The sequence below is a fragment of the Mauremys mutica genome, chromosome 18 (assembly GCF_020497125.1).
Source record: "Mauremys mutica isolate MM-2020 ecotype Southern chromosome 18, ASM2049712v1, whole genome shotgun sequence".
Lineage (NCBI taxonomy): Eukaryota > Metazoa > Chordata > Testudines > Geoemydidae > Mauremys > Mauremys mutica.
Window position 1 is genome coordinate 20912379 of NC_059089.1, and position 23320 is coordinate 20935698.

Genomic DNA, 23320 nt, shown 5'->3' on the forward strand with positions numbered 1-23320 from the left:
ATGCCACAAATGTTTTGTGAGATGGTCAGGTTGTCAAGAACATGAACAAGATTTCACTTGACTTAAAAGCCGGGCTGCAAGCCAGACCGTCGACAGTGAACAGCATTTACCACCCACTCGTGAAGGAAGCTCTGAGCCAGAATACAGTTAATTTAAATTAACTGCACATTCTCGCTCTGTGGACTAAGTCGGTGTTTCTCAAACTGGGGGTCCTGAGGCAAACAGGGGGTTGCAAGTCTATTGTTGGGGGGTTGTGGTATTGCTACCCTTATTTCTGTGCTGCCTTCAGAGCTGGGCAGCCGGAGAGTGCCGGCTACTGGCCAGGCACCCAGCTCTGAAGGCAGCATTGTCAGCAGCACCAGCGCAAAAGTAAGGGTGGCATGATATGGGGGATAGTCACTTTGGAGGGGTGGGGGTCTTCACAGCCTGAAATATTTTCCAAAGAGGCCCCAGCAAAAAAAGATTGAGAATCCCTGGACTAAGTTATACCTCTTCAGAGGGAGAGGAAGAAGGAACTCTGCCAAGTGAGCTGTGGAAGGTTTAATGCCTGCAGAGACACTAGGGAGATGGGAAAGACACCCTGGCTTTACCTTTAGAAGTTGCTCCCTGAGCATTCCTCCCCATTAACAGGTTTCAGTGGGGTAGCCGTGTTAGTCTGTATCAGCAAAAACAACGAGGAGTCCTTGTGGCACCTTAGGGACTAACGCATTTATTTGGGCATAAGTTTTCGTGGGCTAGAACCCACTTCATGTTCTGTGTATACCTGCCTACTGTATTTTCCACCCCGTGCATCTGATGAAGTGGGTTTTCGCCCACGAAAGCTTATGCCCAAATAAATTCGTTAGGCTCTAAGGTGCCATGAGGACTCCTCCCCATGAAGAGGAGCCATATTCAGGAGGGTATAATGTGGCCCTCTATGCCTACACAAGATATGTAGATATCTAGCTATCTCTATAGACAGAGATATCTATCGAGCTCTCTAGATACACATATAGATACACCTACAAAAACCACACTTCAGGATTGTTAATCTGTATGCAAATTAAACTCTTAAAACTGCCAGCTGCCCGGCACTTTGTCAGAGCAACAGCTTTGCTGGTTTACAGTTTGCAGCTCTTTGGGATGCTTATTCTTAGCTTTTGCACCCTGCCCCATTTAAAACGTCAGCCACTCAGCGAGGGGGAAAAGCACGAGTCATGATCCTGACATAGTATGTCTGTATCCAATGCGGGTGGAGGGCGGGGTTCTTTTTGTTGCTGTTGTCGACTTGCTAGTTTTTTCACAAAGTAATCATCAGTTGCAATGGTGAATAGCATCAGTTTTAGCTGTTTGATTAGTAGAAAAACTCCCAGTCAGCTTGAATTTTTTTGCCTTTGAAGAACACGACTCCATTGGAGATGCTTTTCTGACCCAATGGGTATTAATGGGAAAGTCTGCACCGCCCATAGCTACAGAACATGCAGACAGAATATAGTTTATTACAGGACCTTAACCCCGCCCCAGCAAAAAATCTCCTCTCAGAGCTCATACCAAGGGAATAATTTACCTCTTCCTCTGGGCTGAAACACAAGGTTAATAGTGGTTTTCAAAGAACAAGAAATGTGTACATCACTAATATGAACGTCAAAGCCTGGAATCTTGTTTAATTGTGCGGCTCTCTTTCAGAGCTTCTTTGTAAGAAAGGCAAACATTTTTAAAGGGAAAGGAAAAGTAGTAGAAACAATATCTGGCCTTTTTTAATTCTACTCGTCTGTAATCACTGACGGGGAAAAGAAAATATCCAGCCTCCAGTCGGATGCATTGCACCTTTCTGTTGCTGAAGTGTTCGTTCTTTTAAAAGAGAGAATGCAACCAGAATTTATCCAAACCAATTAAAGCCCGTGAATGCATGCCGTGAAATGTTACTTTTAATCCAATTAGTTTCAATGACAAGTCAGCACGGCTTCAGCACTTTCAAGAACTGCCTAGAATAAATAGGTTCTTTCAAATTATTCAATGGCGATCAAAGAGTGATAAGAAATCTATAAAAGCCAGTCTTATCTAGAGATTGGGCCTGGCAATGTAAAGAATTGAGTGCGTCTTACTGCTGAGGTTGGAATCTGAAATAACAAGATGTTTTTTTAAGTATACTTTAAATAGACAGTGATCAGATAAAATAGGCTCCTTTTTTCTGCGCGTTATGTACCCAGCATGGGCTTACGTTTGAATGCCTCTGTCCTGCCTTCTATCACAAACACCCAATACTATGGAGCTCCAGAAGCAAGAACTAATCCAGCAAGAGTAATGCAAGATCAAATGCAACCTGAAGCTGTTGACATGAAACGTAGCGATAGAAAAGAAGGCCGGCTCTCACCTTTTCTATGTCTTCAAGTGTTTTGTAATATTTGGCCTCGGTCTCCTGAATTTCTAGCAAACAGCAATTTCTTTTGTCATCTTCTGTCATTCCCATTTTCTAGAGAAATAAACAACGCATGCTTGAGTGTCCTTAGAGTGTTTCAACCTGCTTGCTTACAGCGATTCTTTAATGTGTCATTCAGTGACAGCAAACTCCCAACTCACACAAGCTCAGGAAGCCAGAAACCAAATTTTCAATCATTTATGTGAAAGGGATCCATTTCTGTCTGCAAAACGTTGGGTGAAATCCTGGCTCCACTGAAGTTAATGGCAAAACTCCCATTGGGGTTAATTTCACCTTTTGCATGTACTATACAATTTACATAGAGGACTATAACCAAAAGATGTCAGTCAAAAGAAAAAGTGTCTCTCTCTTTTTTTTAAACTTTGTTTTCTTGTGTGAAGCTCACAAGTGCCTAAATGGGACTTAGGTGGTACACTTGTATGGGTCATCAGTGTTGCCAGCCCCCATGATTTTACCCCAGCTCTCATATTTGGTGCTTTTCTTAAAGCCCCAACCCCTGGAGTCATGTGATTATCTGAGAATCTTAGCTTTCCTTTTTTCTAGAAAAGAAAGATTCTAGCCCTCATGGTTGCATAGAAAAGCTAGAAACTGTGACACCCCCCCAAAAAAATGCTCAAAAAATAAAGACAAATATAAAATAACCCCAAATGTATTTTTTTTAATCTCATGATTTTTAGCACAATCTCATAATTTGTGGATGGGGCTCTGAGTCATGATTTTTGAATGTTTGGGGTTAAGCAGTACTGAGTCTGCAATAGGGGAGAATTACCACTCTTTGGGCAACCCATATGAAAGAGTGCAAGACAGCATATTGGCCAGACAGAAACCAAACTGTCTTGGTCACTGTCTCCTACTTACCTGCATATATCTAATCTGAAGCATGCAGAAATATAAGCAAAACCAATTAACATTATACATTTGGTATTAAAAAAAAAAAGGCAATTTGTAAATGTCCACCAATTTTTCCTCAACATTTAGATGAAATTAAAGGCCACTATCATAAAAATAAAGAACTTTATGTTTTTGCTAGAGAGAAGGAAGGGAAGTCAGGAGCTAAGAAAACATTGAGGACCAGATCTTCAGCATGAGTGTATCAGGGTAGCTTCACTGGAGTCAGTCACCGACCTTCAGTGTCTGCATGAAGTTTAAAAGTATTAAAAAGGGCATAATTATGAATTCAAAGATCATAAGGCCAGAAGGAACCCTTAGATCGTTTCCTCTGACCTCCCACATAACACAGACTAGACCAGAGAAGATCATCCAGTTACCTCCATATTGAGCGCAATAATTTATGTCTGGCTACAGCACCTCTTCCAGAAATGCACCCAGTCTTGATGCGCAGACTTCAAAAGATGGAGAATCCATCACTCCCTTTGGTAGTTTGCTCCCATGATTACTCACCCCACCCTGTTACAAAGGGCCTTGTTTCTAAACCTGTGCCCAGAGTTCATCTGGTTTTAACTTCCAGCCATTGGTTCTTAACACGACTTTCTCCACTAGATTAAGGAGCCCCCTTTGAGTAACCAGTATTTTCCTCCCCATCATCAAATCACGTTGTGATCTTCTTTTGGATAAACCAAACCGACTGATCTCCTTGGGCATCTTTACACTGCACCTGGGAGCAAGCTTCCCAGCCCGAGTCCTCACACTTGTGTTAGTGGGACTTGTGCTAGTGCTCTAAAAATGGCTGTGTAGACAACGTGACTTGGGCTCTTGAGTCTGGCAGGGCAGGAGCTGGGACAGCCCAAGCCACAATGCCAAAATAACATCTACACAGCTCTTTTGAGCATGCTAGTGGGAGCCCTGCTAACACAAGCCTGCAGAGCAGGGCTTTCGCTCTCAGGGGCAGTGTAGACACACCCGCTAAGTCTCTCACTACAGGGCACTTTGCAGGTGTCTTAAGGAGCTTACTGTTCGAGTTTTCCTTGAGAACAATCGAGTCTTTTTTTGAAGGGGGCCTCCAAGAAGATGGTTGTTGCTTGAAAGGTCATTTTAAAGGTGGCTTGGATATTGTTTCCCCTTGCTGCAAGATCCCGTTGGTGGCCACCCTACATGGTGGAGACTGCTCAGCGTCCACAACTGAGACCAGATGTTCAAAAAAGCCCCATACCCAACGTGCTGAGCACTTCAGAAAATCCAGCTCCAGCTGGGAGTGCTGAACCCGGCCAAAAATTCCAGCCTCAGTGTGGCTGGGGACAAGCCAGGGTTTGCACCTACTCAGCTAACAGCACTTCAGTCCCAAGTCCCCATTAGTTCAACGGGCTGAATGTCTTTAGGTTACGTCTACACTATGAGCTAGGGGTGTGACTCCCAGCTTGCACCAGCACACTAAAAATAGTGTAGCAGCCGTGGGTAGCGCAGGCTGCAGCAGCACAGGCTACAGTAGCTGCAAACTCCATTTTGCCCCGGGAATCACCCTAAGTGAGGCTGCACCTTCTGCTGAACTGAGGCTATCAACACAAAACCTGCATCTTGCATCATCACACTGTTCTCAAACCGATGGTGATAGCCCAAGATCTCAACCTGTGTCCTAACAGAGAGGTGCATCAAAGCCTCATGACTCAGGCATGAGAAAAACAGCATGGAGCTGTTAGAGCCAGCAGGGGGCCGCACCTTTAAAACATCAGTCTGATTCTAAGCCTTCCAATAACCACCTTCCTTGAAGTCCTTGGAAAGCTATAAAAATAAATCTCACACTTGTTACACCCATTTAAAAGCAAATTAAACCTCTGATGGGAGCAGACTCCTGCTTGGGAACGACAGCGTGCATGGATGTATATATTTGGTTGGCGTCTTTTAACTTGCATTTTCTATTGACATCTTCATATTTTACCAACATGCATTAACTTGAAAGCATTCAGCAGTTACTTCGAAGATACTGAGGGAAGGGAAATGGTTTATTGGATTTCTAAATCAGAGGCTAAAGCTTTTATTAATCAGCCATTAACAACAATATTCAGGACAGCATAACAAAATCTGAGGTTGTAAATATGAAATATGCAAAATGGGCCATCACAACCCGTGTGAACGAACCCCAGGATTTTACGAGAAGCACGTCGGGCACAGATTGCTTCCAGAAATCTGGGGGAATGACAAGTAGGGCGGTTTTCCTTCATTTTAGCCTTACTTGCACTAGGGAATTCTACCCCCAAAATCCCACTAACGGCATCAGTAGAAGTCCTAGTGCAAATAAAGCTCTTAGGTTGCATCTACACTTTGAGCTGGGGGTCTGATTCCCAGCTTGTGTAGACACACTCACGCTAGTCGTGTGGCCGTGGCAGCGCGGGCTAGCTGCCCTGAGTACAACCCGCCTGAACCCCGGAGGTATGTACTGGCGGCAGCTTGTACTGTGCCATTGCTGCCTCTGTTACTGAAGGTACACTACTACTGTTAGTGCCCTAGCTCAGATGAGAGCATGTCTAGGGGAGCTGGGAATCACAGCCCTAACTTGTAGTGTAGACGTAGCCTTAGTGATAAAAATGCAAGCAGCTACTGGTGTTTCCACCGGCGCTAAGATCAGTGCAGTTAACCCAGAACTAGCACCAGTGGGAATTCCTTTATCACGGTGCTTAGCACAGCAACAGCCTCAAGACCTGACCCTGGGCATTGCTGAGCCCCCTCAATTGACACTGACTTATGGGTGCACCCTCTCAAGGCTGGGCCTTCAGAGACTCTGATTCTGATCCCAATTAAACTAGCAGACTCTCCGTCGACATCTGTGAGTTACACCAGGTGTAGCACTGAGGAGAGATCAGAGCACACATTCTGGCAGCTCAACGACAGAGTTTGCATCCTGGGCTCACTCGGACTCTGCGAAGCAAAGTTCCTGCCAACCCACACCTCCGATTGCCAGCTGCAGCGATCTGTGATTTACGATTACAGGCCTCGGTCAGGGAATTTAATTGACCAGTGAACTTGTCCATTTATCCTGCTTTCTCCCAGAGTTATGAATCTTGGCAGCTGTAGTGTGCAGCCAGAAGACAGTAATTAGAATCTACACGGATCCCAGGGGTAGAAGAATTTCATATGAATCTCAAGAAGTTTGAACATTCATGCTCCAGTGATGAGTCCTCTTGAAATTTTCCATCAGCAGAAACAACAAATATAGTGCATCTAAACGTTTAGCTGGGAAAAGAGCCTCCTTGGCTTTTATCCTTTTTCATGATACTAATTATTTGGTAGCATGCTCCAGGAGAACATTTTCCATGTGCATTCAGTGTAATATACCCCTCTGTTCCTAGACAACACACAGCTTCGTTCACAGAGTAAATGCACTAAGGGAGAAATTCTCCACCATGCAGAGTAACGTAGGCAGCACTTAAGTCCTCAAAATAGGACTTAAGTGGTTTGTCAGTGTTGTCCCGACCCCTCTGCACAGGGGAGAATTTCATTCCTGAGAGATTCCAGACAAAGCTTGGTACCACAGAAGCAATAGGGACTGATCCAAGGCCCACTGAAATCAGCATGAGCCTTTCCACTGGTGTCCATGGCCTCGTAGAACCTAGAGCCCTGTTACAATTCCCAACCTCATGTAGCTTTTGGCTGCGACTTTCAAAGCTGACTAATGGATTTGGATGCTCAAATACCCATTACAATTAATTCAGGGAGTCAGGCATCCAACCCTCCTAGGCAGCTTTGTAAATCTCAGCCTTGGGATATACCAGAGCTGGTAGATTTTAACTGGTACAGTAAAAATACCCAAGAGAAAAACTACATTTTCATTGCAAATATCTGCCAACCCTCACCTGGATCTAAGAATACTTGCAGCGTCAGACACACAACAGGCTAATTGTGCAGGTATGAGTCACATCGCTCGCCTTAGAAAGGGATGAAGTGACACACGCTGCTTTGGCTCAGCAGCGAGTTCGTATTTTTGCACTCCTTCACGATGGGGATTCTTAGAACTTCGTTCCTCCCATCCTTTAGATGACAGCACCATGGAAACCCCACAGGATCAGCTCGGTCACTCTTCCTCTCACTGTCTCCCTTTCCCCTGCCACCCAGCTCATTTCCAAGGAATGACGCAAACAAGTTGGAGCTCATTATCTTCCATCGGTGGGCGCACTGCGTGTGTGTTTTTAAACCCCCTTCAAGATATGGTATTTAAAATGCATCAGTTGTTACCATGGGTTGCTGAACTTCCACTTTGATGATATCTTCGTAGATATCGTCGCCTTCATCTTCGCAAGGGACGCAGTCGTAAATATCCTCCCCCAGATCATGTTCACTGAAAGGAAAACAAGAGGATTTAGAAAACATGGGGATACATTCACTATAGGTAGATTATTGCAAGTGAGCCATAGCATCCAGTAAAGAATGGGGGAGGGGGAAGAGGGAGAAACCCCCCCAAAACCGGTAATGTCCTCATTTCTCTTTCCCATTTTGCATTAAGGAGGCACTTTTTTGGTATCAGCTACCACGGTATGATTTCACCACCACGCTTCCCACTTGGATGCTGGAACGATGCAAAACACTTTGTGGTGTAAGCCCAGGGACCATAACCACCATCACGAGGTAGCACGGTCTAGTGGATAGGAAACTGGAGTGGGAGTCAGGAGCTCTGGGTCCTACTCTTGGCTCCGCCTTGGGCAACTCACTTGACTTCTCTGTGCACTTTTATTTCCCTCCCCCGCTTTTGTCTGTCTTCTCTATTAGACTGGGAGCTTTTCAGGACAGGGACCTTCTCGCTAAGTGTTTGCGCTGTTAGCTGGGGCCTATGGGCACTACTGCAACCCAAATGACACCTACATTTACACCAGCGTCTAAGGTAAAACTCCACAGCTGTCTTACTTCTAACAGACCAGCCTATTTCAAACATCCCCTCCTGGCCCCAAACACTGCAGCTCTTTATAGCACTTTGTCTGTCCTAAGCACTGGTTAGACATCAGTTAATTAGTCCTGCCAACACCCCTGGGAGGCTCACAGATTCATCGATTCCAAGAGCAGAAGGGACCATCGTGATCATCCAGTCTGACCTCCCAGGAGATGTGTACACTGCACACTAAGCCTGGGCTCGACTCCAGGTGGAGCCCAAGGCCCTCTTCTGTCCACACACAGATCATCTGACTCGGCTCAGCAAGCACTCAGGACCCTGCTAGGCAGGTGGGTCAGAGGCCAAGCCCCACCGTGACTTGGTTCCGAGCCCTGTCACTTTGGAGTGTGGATGCAGCTCAAGCCGCAGACCTGAACCAGAAGGCCTGCATAGTACAGTGTGGACATGTTAGCATGACTGAGAGACCTGGGTTCAGCAATGGTAAACCCAGGTTTACAATGCAGTGTGGACGCTCAAGCATAGGCTTGGGAACATCGGGTCTACAAGGCTGAGTCCCACAGACCAGGGCTTAGTGTGCAGTGTAGACAGGCTACAGCCAAGATCGGGGCCAAGATGCAGGGTACTATAGAAACACCGAGTCCCTGCCCCAAAGAGCATTATTACCCCTTTTTACATATGGGGAAACCGGCAGAGGTAAGAGGACATGCCCAAGGTCACACAGGGAATCAGTGGCAGAGCCACCACTAGACCACAAGTCCTCCTCACTTCCAGTCCTGTGCTCATTCCTCCAGAAACTTGCCTTCCGACTGGCTTGGGGGAAATGCATGCGGCTGATGAGGCCCCTGAAAACACAGATGTGCACCCAGTTGCTTCTTCGCTATGACGCAGATGAAAGAAACAGGATCAATGTTCTTGACACTTGGTTACTCTTTCAGCTGCCCCACGGCGTTGATGAACTGTCAGCACATGAAGCAATTGGCCATGTATTCCTATTCCACTTAGTAAACACCGGCTCAGACCCTGAGCTACTATCCATCAGCGTAGCTCCATTGCCTCAGATGGATCTAAGCCAATTTACACCAGCTGATGGATCTCGCATTTTATCATGGTGCCAAATTCAGACCTGGGCCAGCTCCATTAGCTCCAACAGATTAGCCCTCATGTACACCAGGGAGGAATCTGGGCCACAGGGGGGCCTGGAGCAGTAGCTCATATGCTCTTTAGTGGTAGTATTGGCACTGTAACAGCACTCAGAGGCCGCAAATAGGGCTGGGACCTGCCTGATGTACAAACACATATTAAAACACAGACCCAGCTCTGAAGAGCTTAGAATCTAGACTTTAATCATTGGCACATACACGTACCCCGCAGAGACAGAATGAGCGACTGTGAGCAGCAGAAAAATAATTCTGTGTAGGATTTTTACAGTCTTATTTTTCAGGTGCTAAATATCTATTACTCTGACCATCTCCTATATGTCTGATACCACACTTACACTCTGTTACCCACATTCCCAAAGTCGTCCGTAACCCGAGGCATAATTAGAAGTAGGCTTGGCACAATTACGCTTTTATTTTTTTTTAAATAATGTTGACGGGTAACATCGATGTTTATTTTTAAGCATTTTTTAATCAATTTAAATTTTCACAATTGTGGGTATTTATTGGGGGGTGGCAAGGGAGGGGGTCCAGATGATTATTGTTTAACGACAGTAGACACTGAAATTGAAAAAGTTAAAGCTTTATATAACCCAAATTGTCAACATCACATATCAAAATGTGATATGTGACTGTCCTTAAATCAAACTCTAACAAGTTCTCAAGCAGCACTTGTCTTTCGTTACCAATCTGTACATTTTGATCCTCAGCAAAGAAAATATTTTGTCACCAGTTTCTGCGTGTACGGGGAAATCGACGTTTACCGATAAAAATCTAATCCTTCCAAGCCTAATTATAAATGTTAATGGGCTTAATAAATTCTACAGGGTTAAAAACAGCGATGTGGCTCTCTGAGACCTTGAGCTGTCAGGTCAAGTTTATGCTAACAGTTGCCTGAGCTGTAAACTTCCAAAAGGGCATCGGAACTGTGTTCTTTCCCTTTCTTTTAACTCAGAAACGCTTGTGGCGCTCTTGCAACCAAAACACAAAGCTTTGTTTCTTGTAGCACAAGGGGAAATATTGCCGCTCTGTGCCAACGCTTTCTTTAAACGCTGTGTGTGATAGAATCACGCATCCTGTGTTCAAAGCTGTGCTCTGGCAACCTTTGCTTGCACAAGTCATTGAAATGCTAGAGAAGATCCCCACACAGCCAGAACAGGGGAAGCTTCAGGCGGAGGGGAGAGCAGCACACAAAGAGACTATATTTAAGCAACAGATCTTTACTGTTGTTATTTTTTATTAATAAATATAATTATTATGGCAGTGCACAGAGACTCTGATTGGGCCCCACTGTGCTGATACAGATCCCAGATCTGGAGTCAGATCCATATGGATGTACTCCTGCACGTGCATGGGGCCCTGCTGACTTTCATGGGACTCCGCACAAGTGCACAGGTCCAACGGGAGAAATCAGGATGCAAGAGGAAGACACAGAGATGACAGCCACATTCAAATAGCCATTGCCCACTCCCATGATTTTACTGTGAGTCTTGTGATTTTTGGTGTGTTTCTTAAAGCCCCAGCTCCTGGAGTCATGTGAATACATGCAAATCTCAGCTTTCGTTGTTACAGGGTGAGTTTCTACCTTGATGGTTGTGAGAAAAACTTGAAAACACAACTCAAGTGCACCCTAAAGACTTATGGGGAAAAAAGCAGAAGGCAAATGAGAAGAAACCAACGTTTTGTAAAAGTCTCATGATTTTTACACCAATTTCATGATTTTTGAACACCTGGGATTGGTGATATTGAACTAGAAACATGAACCTGGCCTCAGCTTGATTTTAAACATATTTCTTTTACTTTACACACACACACACACACACACACACACACACACACACACACAAAATAAAAGAAACATGGGCTTTGGATTTACAGTGTTTGTTTCATTCAGTGGCTCAGTAAATCTAAGAGAGGCTAAATGTTGATCTCAGTTATTCTGATGTACTATTTATTCTGAGGTAGCATGTACCAGTCACTGATCAGTGATGCACTGCGTTAGGCACTGTACAAACATGGTAATACAAATAATAATAATAATAATAATAATAATGGTCCCTGGACTGAAGGGCTTGCAATCTAAGCAAATCCACCCTGCTTCTTTTAGGCTGCAGTAATAGAGTTACCTGCACTAAGCTTAGTGCAAAATACCAAATTTGTGGGTAAAATGATCTTTGACCTTCAATATCTTCCCAAGAGAAGAATCTGGGTTGAACAATGGCTGAGTCCACTCCCTGAGCGATTTCTAACTTGTCTCTGTGCTAGGCAATGTATTTTTAGAAGCCAGGATTTGAATTATTTTAACTCTCCCTAGAAAAAATATAAACAACTCTCCAGGATGAAACTCAAAGCAAACTGCTGACTGACCCAACCAAAGACGCTAACACATCAATGCAGAGGTAGCTAAGAGGCACCGAGAATAATGTGATATTCTGCAGAATCATAGTTGACTGAGAGGCCTGCTTTCCGAAAAGCTTTGAAGAGGGAAAACAAACATTCTTAGCTGTGCGAAGAACATCTCCTTCTGCCAGAAAGAGAAGGAAGCACGTAGAAGTCCCAATGCCTTGCAACATAGAAGGAGAGAATAAGATAGACACAAAATCCAACTCAGGATCAGGGCTAGCCAGACAACAAGACAGAAAATATTTGCAAAAGTGGGTTTTATTTATCTTTTACATGCCATTATTTCCATTTCTAAATAGAGGTGTAGTCAATAAAAGTCTGTTTTTAAATAAATGCACCAGTGTTCTGTATCAGCTCTGTTCCTACCGAGCGATATGCTGTAGCTGCTGCAATACCCACTAATAGCCAGCGATCCATCTTCCCTTCTTCCAAGTGTCGTCGCTGCAGTTATTATCTGTCCCAATATTTGTATTCTGAGCTCTTCTCCACAGCTAGAGCGACTACCTCCAGACTCCCCATTTATCTTCCATTCCAGCAGGCACCCATCAGATTTCTAGCTGCATCGCCATGCATCATTCGGTGGCTGGAAAGTCATTAGGAAGCTTATGGTTGAGTTAATACCGCACCTGCTATTCCTTCTATCAGCCAGCAGGACAATGGACGGGGTGACCAAGACAAAAGAGCCCCATGTGAAGCCCCCGAACGATGCCAGCCCAGCACCCACATCTACTGCATCATCACGACTAGAAGTCTCAGTGTTTGGTGCCAGAGCATCGTTCTGTTTCCAGCTCCTGCACTGCCGCTGGCTTCCCCGCAGTCCTCACTCTAACATGCATCCTGACCACAGAGAACGACTGGAACAAAACCAACTCTGTAGATCAAATGTCTCCTGGTCACACGGGCCCAAAACGTAGACAGACTGACTGATAGTCTCCCAGCCTCATGAGGCCCAGCTCAGTAACACGTAGAGCTTTGAATGATGGGAAGTCTCAACGCTGGTGACAGAGATCTGCCAGCCTGCTGCCAAAGCCCCCAAGGATAAACAGAAGAGACAGCGTCGTTAACTTGTTCTAGATAGATGGCATGGGACCGCCATTTACCCCTGAAGAGTTTCTCTTGACAGCCCTGTACCATCCTGATGTTAGGTAGAGAAATAGAACAAGGCAAGCAACAACCAGGGTGTCACCACCAAGGGTGCAGGCTGTGGGAAGCAGACAAAATGAGGAAGAAAGCCCTTCACTGCAGCTAACATTGGACAACTTACTACACAAACCTCCCCCGCGCAACTCCACTCTCCAGCAACCAGCATTTAACTCCTAGCTCTCCAGAGCGAGGATCAAGCTCTCCTACTTGATTAAGGCCCAGGAGTAAACCACAACCACATGAGTGAGTGGGGTGGCCTTCCTGAGTTACAAGTTGGCTGAAAGTCACAGATGGGTTAATATCCACGGTGCTGAGTACCCACACCATCCACTGAAGTCACAGGGAGATGCTGGTGCTCAGCACCTTTGACAGTCAGGCCAAGGTTTCAGAATGAGAAATCCATGTGGCAGTTTACACCAAATGAAATCAGGAGGGGTGGGACTTCAGGACTGTTGTTTTTTTAGCTTATGCCCACATAAATTTGTTAGGGCTAGTCTACACTTACCGTCCGGGTCGACGCAGTGAGTTCGACTTCTCGGAGTTCGAACTATCGCGTCTGATCTAGACGCGATAGTTCGAACTCCGGAAGCGCCGCGGTCGACTCCGGTACTCCACCACTGCAAACGGCGGTGGTGGAGTCGACGGGGGAGCCGCGGAGTTCGACCCCGCCGCGTCTGGACGGGTGAGTAGTTCGAATTAGGGTACTTCGAATTCAGCTACGCTATTCACGTAGCTGAATTTGCATACCCTAATTCGAACCCCCTTTTTAGTGTAGACCAGGCCTTAGTCTCTAAGGTGCCACAAGGACTCCTCGCTCTTTTTGCTGAAACTGACTAACACGGCTACCTCTCGGAAACCTGTCTTTTTAAAAGTCATTTTACATGTGTATTGTCCACCACCAGGAACTGAAACCAGGCCTTCAGGCACTAAAATCCTGAGTCTCTGCCATTTGACCTACAGGAGTCATTCCTCTAGGCGGCAGCAGTAGGAGGCTCCCATCCTCGGTGGACCAGCCACTATGCGTGGGACGCTGAATACAGAATGAACAGTGAGTCGCATGACATGTTACAGACAATGGAGTGTAAATATCACATGGGGCACATCAGGCAGAATCCTATTAGGGTAAAAGTTGATTCTGTGGTTTATTTTCACTGAGGGTTTGACTCTTCCATCCCCACATTCATTCCGGTGTATTTCTCCCGGAGTTTCCCCTCCTTTCCTCTTTAATGGTCTGAATCAGCTTCTTGCAAAGGTTCCCACCCTTGACCATAAGCACCCTGCTGGCTTTTAGAGCCACTGACTAGCTGCAACGTCATTAGGACTAAATTGTCCCCACAGGCACAGTGGCTCAAGAACCCCAATGCACAGAGGCTCAGAACTCCCCCTTCCGGCCTCCTCCATTCAGCCCATCGCTCAGTGTTAAGGGACCCTGGCAAGACAGACAAGCTGTCTCTCAAACTAAGACTGGGGTCTTGCACAGCAATTATGCTCCTAATATCAAAAGTGCAAAGCATTTTCTGAATGACAGGCTGCAACAGAAACACTGAGAAACACAAGCATCAGTTACATTAATCCATCCTGGGGCTGAAGCGTCAGAATTTAGGGGACGAGGGAACATTGCTAAATCCCACTAAGAACCAGAAGAGACACTAACAATGACAGAATTGTGTGTGGGAGCAGCTGAGAGTCATGCATGTAGCTGTTACTCACACAAGCAGTCTCACTGATAACAGTAATTAACATGATTAAAAGCTCCAGAACGGTCCATTAACACCTCAACAGGAATTTTGTTTGCTTATTTTGACACCTGTGGCTTTTCCCGTTAATCACTACTGTTCACGCTTCCTAATGCAGCCCAGCACTTAGGCCTTGGCTACACTTGCAAATTTGCAGCGCTGCAGCAGGGTGTGAAAACTCACCCTCTCCAGCGCTGCAAATTGCGGCGCTGCAAAGCGCCAGTGTGGTCAAAGCCCCACCGCTGGGAGCGCGGCTCCCAGCGCTGTCCGTTATTCCCCACAGGGAGGTGGAGTACGGACAGCGCTGGGAGAGCTTTCTCCCAGCGCTGGCGCTTTGACTACACTTGCACTTCAAAGCGCTGCCGTGGCAGCGCTGCTGCGGCAGCGCTTTGAAGTGCAAGTGTAGCCAAAGCCTTAGTAAAAGCGAAGGATGAACCTGTAGTTAGAAGAGATCAGGAATAAGAACACGGGGTTCTATTCCCAGCTCTTCGACAGACTTGCTATGTGACCTTTGGCAAGTTATTTAACTTCTTTGTGCCTCAATTTCCTTGTCTGTAGAATGGGGATGACCATACCCACATCACCGAAGAGATGGTGGGAAGCAATTCGAGTCTGTCATTTAAGACAGATCCGTAGATGCAAAGTTCTAGAGCAGCTCCAATCAGCAAGCAGCGCTGGTATTACAATAATGAAATCTCAGGACCTTATTTACCAAAGCATTTTCCTTTTAAACCTTTGCTGAGAAGTGGAGAGGGACTGCTATTCTTGTGGTGAACTATCAAACGTGTAGATTGGACAGAATCTCCCAGGACAGACTGTAGGTTGTAGAATCCTTCTGCTTTGTATATTACTGTTGACATCAGTGCTTTTCGCATATTGATTTTCATCGATCTTTGCAAGTCACGTGCCCCAGTTGGAAATAGACCACTATTAAAAAAATACATCAGGAGGATTTTAGTCTGTAGCAACTTAATAACTCGGCACCACAGTGACAATGAACAATGGCCAGATGCTCAGATGACATAAATAGCATCAGTCCATTGATTCAGTCAGAGACGTGCAATGTTAAGCCAGAGGATCTGGGGTAAAATTTTCAAAAGGGCTTCATTCCTGTTTTCAAACGTGATTTAAGACCATAGGAGCCTAAGTCTCATTAAAATGGGGTTCAGGCACCTAAGGGCCTGTGATGGTTCTGGGGGCACCCAGGACAGAGTCACGTGGTTATCCCCTGCCTCCAGTGTGATGGTATCTTGCCTATGTGGGTGTCAGCTCCCTAACTCTACCAGCCTTCCAGCCGCTCTCCTCTGGACTGTGCCAGCCCAGTTTCTGCCTTGCAGGTTAATAGGACGTGTACCCCAGTCCCCGCGTCCCTTTGAAGCTTTCCCCTGGGATACCCAGCTCCTAACACTGGCTACTCACAGAAAATCCAAATCCTCTGCTCCCGAAGGAGCAGTGTTCTGCAGATCACCAGTTTCACCTTAAACCACCACTCCTGTAAAATGCACCGCACTCGTGAGCACTTCTAATAAACAAAAGTAGGTTCATTTAAGAAAGAATAGGGATTTAGCTAGAAACAAGAGAGTGCGGTGCGAACAAATGGGAACAATACAAAACAAAACACAAACCTGGGCCTACGCTTATTGATAGTTACCTTTTCTATGTAATAAAGTAGGTCCCCCCCCGCCAAAGTTGTGTCTGTTGCAGAGCTGGCCGGTTTCACAAGAACCAGGATCCAAACATTCACGAAAGCACTTGCACTCCACAAGGGGTTTCCTCAGTGACTAGATACCAAGTGTTTCTCCCTCCTCCATCTTATACCGAAACAGTCTTTTGTTTCTATTCATAGACAGCACCATCTCCTGTCTTGTTGTAAGTTCCTTTGTACACCTTCAAGTGGTTTCGATTGTTGGCAGTTGCCGTTGACGGTTTCCCATTAAAAGTCTTGAGACTGAGCAAGGCTAAACAATTCAGCTTTGCGTTACATCATCCGGTAAACAGGGGTGGGGATGATAATTCCCCCTATGGGCCATCACCAAGACACTTTATCTCCTGGTAACTAATTTTTACTCCAAGTCCATAAAGCATACTTTCAATATCAATACATTATTCCTTAAATATTACATCAATATACATACATCTCACAATGCTTATGAAGCTTGACAAGTTACAAACTTTCCATAGATAAGTTGCATGCTACTCTTCATAGATAAAGACGCTGTAAGACATGTGCTTGGTGTAGTGAGTTTGTCAGGACTGAGGTGAGAGGAGTTTGCAAAGAATCAGGGATCCTTTGCTAAGGAGCTTCTGTGTCAAGGGGCCGAAGTCACTTTTGAAAATAGGACAAAAGCTCCCTCAGTCACATCAGTGGTTTCGAAAATTTTATAGAGAATGATCTCCTTGCCGAAGGATTTTTGAGTCACCTTATAAAAACGTATAGCAGCAATATCATTCTCTGTTCTACAAGATACAGTTTTCTGGTCTATAAAATGTGTTTAAAAAAAAACCCAGAGAAAGGTTAAAACTTTCTATTAAATTCTACTGGACTTTTCATAAAGCTGCAGCATCGCTACTTGGTATCTAGGGATGCGAACAGAAGGATCTCACAGATACTGTGTCCAGGTTTAGCATTCATCAAAGTAGCTGACTGCAAATATATGTTTGGAGAAAGATGCTGTTACGAAGGAAACAGAGATTGAAACTCACTACTCTTCGGAGGGAGATTCTTGGATAATGTAAGGCCAGAATTGTAGTTTAATAATTTTTTTAAAGTTGTATAAAATCTAGTATTAATAGAAACATTTTAAAAGGAGTTTAAAAATGAATTTTAACTGAATTATTTCAATGAAGTATTTCTAAATCAATTATTTCTTTGTTCCTTCTGTGGTCCTAGCAATCCACACATCACGGTGTTATGGCAGAGCCATCACTACTGCCAGCCCTAGTTGTTCCACCATGAGGAGACTGGTTTAATATCATTATTTAAAACAGATCTTTATTTGCCTTGCTTTTGAGTCTTTAGCGGTCACTTTTTCCATGCTTTTCTCTGCAACCATGAGAGCTAGAGACTTACTATTTTAAAATAAAAGCTGATATTCTCATGTAATCACCTGACTCCAGGAGCTGGGTCTTTAAGAAACCCCCAAATATTGCAAGACTCATCACAAGAGCTATCAGCAATGTACACAGAAACCAAAAAGTAAAACTAACTAGAAAGAAGTGTGACTTTCCACAATATTCACCCCAGTCCAGTGGGCCCAAACTCTGCATTCCACAGCGTCTCCCCCTTCCCAGCTAAGAGCTTCACAGAGACATTGGATATGAGCAATGATACTGCAGGGATTGCTTCATCGTCCAACCCTGCTTCTGTTGAAACCAGGGCAAACCATTGACACCAATGGCATCTATATGATGTGCACTCCCCTGATAGAAACAGTCGCACCTTTCAACATATGTGGCTGCCTGTACATGCTGGAGGGTGGCACCACCCTTATCCTGTGTGGTCATATATCATGGAAAGGCCAGGGGAGAATCAGAGGTGGTACCACTTCCCTGCTTCCCTGCTAACATCAAGATACAGGCCAACAGGCAAGGGGGGATCAAAGGGCAATTTACATTTTTGTTGCAGGGCAGCGACCCAGGCGCAGCGTGGGGGACTGTGCTGTGTGCGCTAGTTTCTGGCTTTAAAGAGGCTTCTCGTTAGCCTGACTGTTTGCAGCCTTGGGAACACTTGCGCAGAGGGGTCAATTTGTCAGGAAAATAAAGCTCAGTCAATAACTGAGTATCCTGCTACTTTCCTGCCTCAAACCTGCTTGTGAAGGAAACTTTTTTTTTTTTTGTGGTGCCTTGAGTGATCTTTCCTGGCTAAGCAAGAGCTATAGGATTGCACAGGAATTGCTATAGAATCCTATTGGTTTCACCCAGATTACGTTCTGCAGGGCATTTCCATAAGCTGCGTTCTAGCAGCGCCGCTCCCGTTACGAGTCTCACACAACACCCACTGTGTTTGCACGTGTGTATCCAAATCCTTCCCACGGGACAATATGCTTTTCTGAGACAAAGCAAAGACTGTCAGCAAATCTGTCCCTGGCGTGAGCGCATGAACCGCACTGGAGTGACACCAAGGGTGAATGTGCCCCCAAACCAAACAAAACAAAAATTAGCTGCCGAACGGTCAGGATCCAGGGTCACTTTCTCTGAAAGTCTTGTAATGCTTTCCAGTGTACTGGAGAAGTCAGCTGTGCCCGACACATCAACGCAACTGTGTTTAAAAGAAGGGAAATAGTAAAAAGTATGATACATTTTAATGCCTTGAGCAAAGCCATATTTAGGTCACCCTAAGTGCACAGCAAGTTACCGAGCTGTAGATTCACACCCCGGCTCGCCGCACTCTAACTCGCTGCGTAGACAACCCCATATAGGTTTATAGAAGAAATAAGAGTGGTACCGAGGACGGGGCTCAGTATCCTATGGGCTTTCAGTCAGTCCCTCTGGGTAAAATGGTCTTTGACCTTCAATATCTTCCCAAGAGAAGACTCTGGCTTGAACAATGGCTGAGAACCAGTGATACCTTGTAAAGAAGTTTTCTCAAAAGGGGGTTTGTGCTGAGATGCGACAGGTTGATTTTTCCCAGGGCCGCCCGTGAGGGGGGAGCAAGTGGGGCAATTTGCCCTGGGCCCCGCAGCGGCCCCCACGAGAATATAGTATTCTATAATATTGCCATTTTTTTTATGGAAGGGGCCCCCAAAATTGCTTTGCCCCAGGCCCCCTGAATCCTCTGGGCGGCCCTGTGCATGAGTGAGGAATCATGAGTCCTAACATGCCTAGACTGTCGACAAGGCTTTAGTCAGGCAACCAAAGTTAGCTCTCTGCTGAGCTCACTGCCCCACGAGTAGCAACATGTCCGATAGCGAAAATCCTGCAGGCAATTCCTCCTCAGACAGATCTGAGAGACACAAAAGACATGCATCAAATATGCACAGATGTGAAAAGGGAGGGAAGGAGGTGGTTTTGTATTGTATCAACAATTCCACTAGTGGGAAACTAACTTTCATGTTAGCAAACCCCTCAGCCCAGGTGCCAGTGCTGAATAGGGTATTATTATTATTATTATTATTATTTGTATTATCGGTGTCTAGAAGTCCTAGTTATGGGCCAGAACCCCACTGTGCTAGGCTCTGTACAAACGCAGAACACAGTCCGTCGCTGCCCTAGGGACCTTACAATCTCAGTACTGGGTAGGCTGGATTATCACTTCCCGTCCCGGAAACTGGGAGTTAAACTTGGCGTCCTTAGGACGATACCAGCTTGCATCTTTGCCTGCTAAGCTATGAATCAAAGACAAGTGCCGCATTTATTCAACAAAGGAGGAATACAATGACATTAGGACAGAAATCAGGACACATGAGGGACGTTTGAAGATCCTAGGCATACTTAATCAATTCACACATGGTCAAACCCAAAGGGGTGGGGGGGAAGCAGCCCAATTACAGGCATCTTTGAAAAGTTTAATTAAAACCCAACTCCTTCAGAGAAGACACGTTGCAAATCATCTAACATGGTCACGTTAGAGGAAGCAATATCGGCGCCTTTCATCACTCACTGAGGCAGCACCGGGCACAGGATCAGGGCTCAGGAGACCTGCATTCTATTCCTGGCTTGGCCGCTGACCTGCTTGGTGACCATGAGCAAGTCACCTTGTCTCTCGGTGCTCGTTTTCCCTCCCACTCCGTCTGCCTCCCATTTTGTCTGATTGAGCTAGCATCTTAAAAATAGCAGCGTAGCCACAGTGATGTGAGCAGTGTGTGTGTGTGTGGGGGGGGTCTAGGCACCCCAAGTACGTGCCTAGGGTTTCGGATGGGATCATACTCAGTGAGCTAGCTACTCCCACTGCTTGCACTGCCCAGCTATGCTATTTTTAGCACGCTAGCTTGATGAGAGCTAGCCCGGATATGTCTTCTCCAGCTGGCAATTCCACCTGCCCTCTCCAGGTGGATGGACCCTTGGAGACTGTAAGCTCTTTGGGGCAGGGGCTGTTATACCCTGTCTAGCTCAATGGGCTATTGATCTTGGTAGGCACCATGAGACACTACTGTAATGCTAGTACCAACAACATAAACCCAACCCTCTCAAACACAAGTGTTTCTAAGGGATACACGTTTCCATGTCAGGATGGCTGAGCATTTGAGTTCTGTTAAGACTGAGGCCTCCTCTGCAAGCTTGGGTTCAAACTCTACCCTGGAAAGCATGTTCACCCTGAGAGCTACAGTGCACTCTACTTGGGTCCAATAACTTCAGGACCACCCTGCAACTACATTCCTGGCATGTGCGTGGAATATGCACCCACCTGAAGTGAGGTATTTAAAAAGACAGGATAGGCATATAGTCGCTTCACCAAATCTAATGTTCTCCACCTTCTCCTAGACAATGCAGCTCTGATTGTGTATTGCAACAGTACCTAGAAGCCCCATCTCAGAGAGGAGCCCCGTGACGCTAGGCACTGTACGTACATATAAGAGCCAGGCCCTGCCCCCAAAGAATGGACAGTTTAAATGAACAGGAGAGAAAGAGGTGGGAAAAGGGGATAACAATCCTTCCTATTTTCCAGACAGGGAAGTGAGGCTTTAAGAGGTTAAGCAACTTGTCCCATCACACAGGAAGTGTCGATTTCTGGACACCCATCCCAGTGCCTTAACCACAACCCAGTGTATCTTCCCTTACGAGGTTTTCCTGTAACAACCCTGTTCTTCCACCGGCCCCTCAGGTCTTGCTCAAAACACGTTGTCCTAAGTTTTCCCACATGTACTTTGCAGCTGTTTGGGGAAAACCCAAAACAAACTGATATACAGAATCTCCCAGTACTAGGACATTCCTCGTTTCAGAAGGGATCAAAGAAACACTTTTTTTTTTTTAAATGGACTCCAGTTTATCATGGAGATTGACAAGCTCTGCCGTCAGATGATGTGAAATGAACCAGAACAACAACGTGCAGGCCAATGAAGCCAAAATGGGATTGCTGGATTCTTATGAGCATAAAAGGACTGCGCCATAACGATATTGGATACAGTCGATCAGATACACCCTACAGAAGCTTTTTGATGATGTAAAGAGGACAGGGATCAATTGGTTTTAAATCTAATGTGACAAAATAAGCAGAATGGGTTTAAGAGTCAGGAGAGAAAATTTAGGTTAAATGTTAAGTAAAACTTTAGAGCTGTAAGAAAGGTGAGGAAAATTAAACAAACCATCAAGGGAGGCTGGGATATGGCCATCTGTAGATACAGTCAATGCTAGATTGGACAGCCATCTATCAGAGTTGATTTCAGAATGATCAAATCAAGTCAGCCGTGATAAGGAGGGCGGAGAGGGGGGGCTAGCAGACTCACCAGAGGTCCTTTAGGACAAACAGTGCTTTGATTTTTATCAGCTGGTGCCGGTGAAACGGGCTATTGTGTTATCACCAGCATCTGGATCAATTCTGGATGAGAGCTCAGCCTCTATCATTTTCAGTGGCCTTTTCCCCATAAACTCTGTGATCAGGCCTCTCTGTAGCAAGCTGAAACATTTGATATCACAGGACTCCAAGAGAAACTGCACAGTAGAGGAAAATGACCCCCCTCCTCCTCCGATCCCCCACTCACAGCACTGCGCTTGCACTACTTAAACTCCCTGGGCCTTGCCATCTGCCCCACTACACCAGCTTTCTCCAGTCAGCCATCTGGCTAACTGAAAAGAGAACACGGGGCGGAGGCAGGGCACTCAGCAACCTTTAGCTCCCTTGAAAGATTTGTTTTTTCTTAACCTCCCTTTCAATGATCAGTCCAATTTTTATGAACTGTTGTTGCAAATAATTATCTCTCGATCTTCTGAATGGGTTGCTCCCACTCCCCCGGCAGGCACTTCTGTGTTCAGAATATGCGACTCGGAACCTCAAATCTGAAAGCACAATGTGTGCATCAAGGCATGAACGTTCTTTACACGCACAAGTTTCCCTGTGGCAAATTTGACTTGCACTGAAAGAAACAGCTTGTTTGTACGATACCTATGACCACACTGAGCACAGTTCTATTGATTTATAAAAGTCAGAGATTTTTCTTTTGCCACAGAATGTTGTGGTTGCTCTTACAGTAATTACAATAACAATGTAACAATTCTATGGCCATTGAGGATTTCACAGTTGTCATCGTGCTGCGTGCCCTGGCTTCTTGGGAGTTTTGTAGAGAAAACGTGGCTGGAACTCAGATCCTCTTGCTTCAAAACCTCACTATCACTTAAGCTAGAAGATGAAAACTTGAAATTTCAAAGCTTTTCACCAAACAGAAGTTCTGAAAATTTTGTATTTGGAAATATCAAAATACTTCATTTCAATATTTTTGATCAAAATGAAATATTTCAATGTTCCAAACATTAAAATGTTTGTTTTGGTTTATTGGACTGACCTGAAAGTCCTTGTTTCAAGCCAGTTCAATATTAAATCACATTCTTCACAGTGGTGTGTTGCCCATGGGGGTTGTTGTTTGGGAGCCAGATACCCTCACTCTTGCCTCGGGGCCAGGTTCCCATGGCTAGACAACAACATGTCCAATGATGCACCCAGATTCATGCATCTCCCATGATGAACCACACGTCTCGGTCAGAGGAAATCCTCATTGCATTATGAGGCATGTAGTCCTCGGGGTGCTTGGCCCTAGGA

The 23320-nt window shown here is 45.4% G+C and overlaps 1 protein-coding gene across 2 annotated transcripts in view; it reads right to left on the reverse strand.

Annotated features, from left to right (window-relative positions):
- VAV2 (vav guanine nucleotide exchange factor 2) overlaps positions 1-23320 on the reverse strand; it is a 304625-nt gene that overhangs the window by 56667 nt on the left and 224638 nt on the right. The window contains exons 5-7 of one of the 2 annotated variants that reach the window (XM_044992733.1): positions 7544-7646; positions 3278-3292; positions 2354-2452 (exon numbers count right to left, since the gene is read on the reverse strand). In XM_044992733.1, coding sequence (XP_044848668.1) covers positions 2354-2452; positions 3278-3292; positions 7544-7646 — 217 coding nt within the window. The remainder of the gene's footprint in view (positions 1-2353; positions 2453-3277; positions 3293-7543; positions 7647-23320) is intronic. The other variant, XM_044992732.1, reaches the window with a different exon arrangement.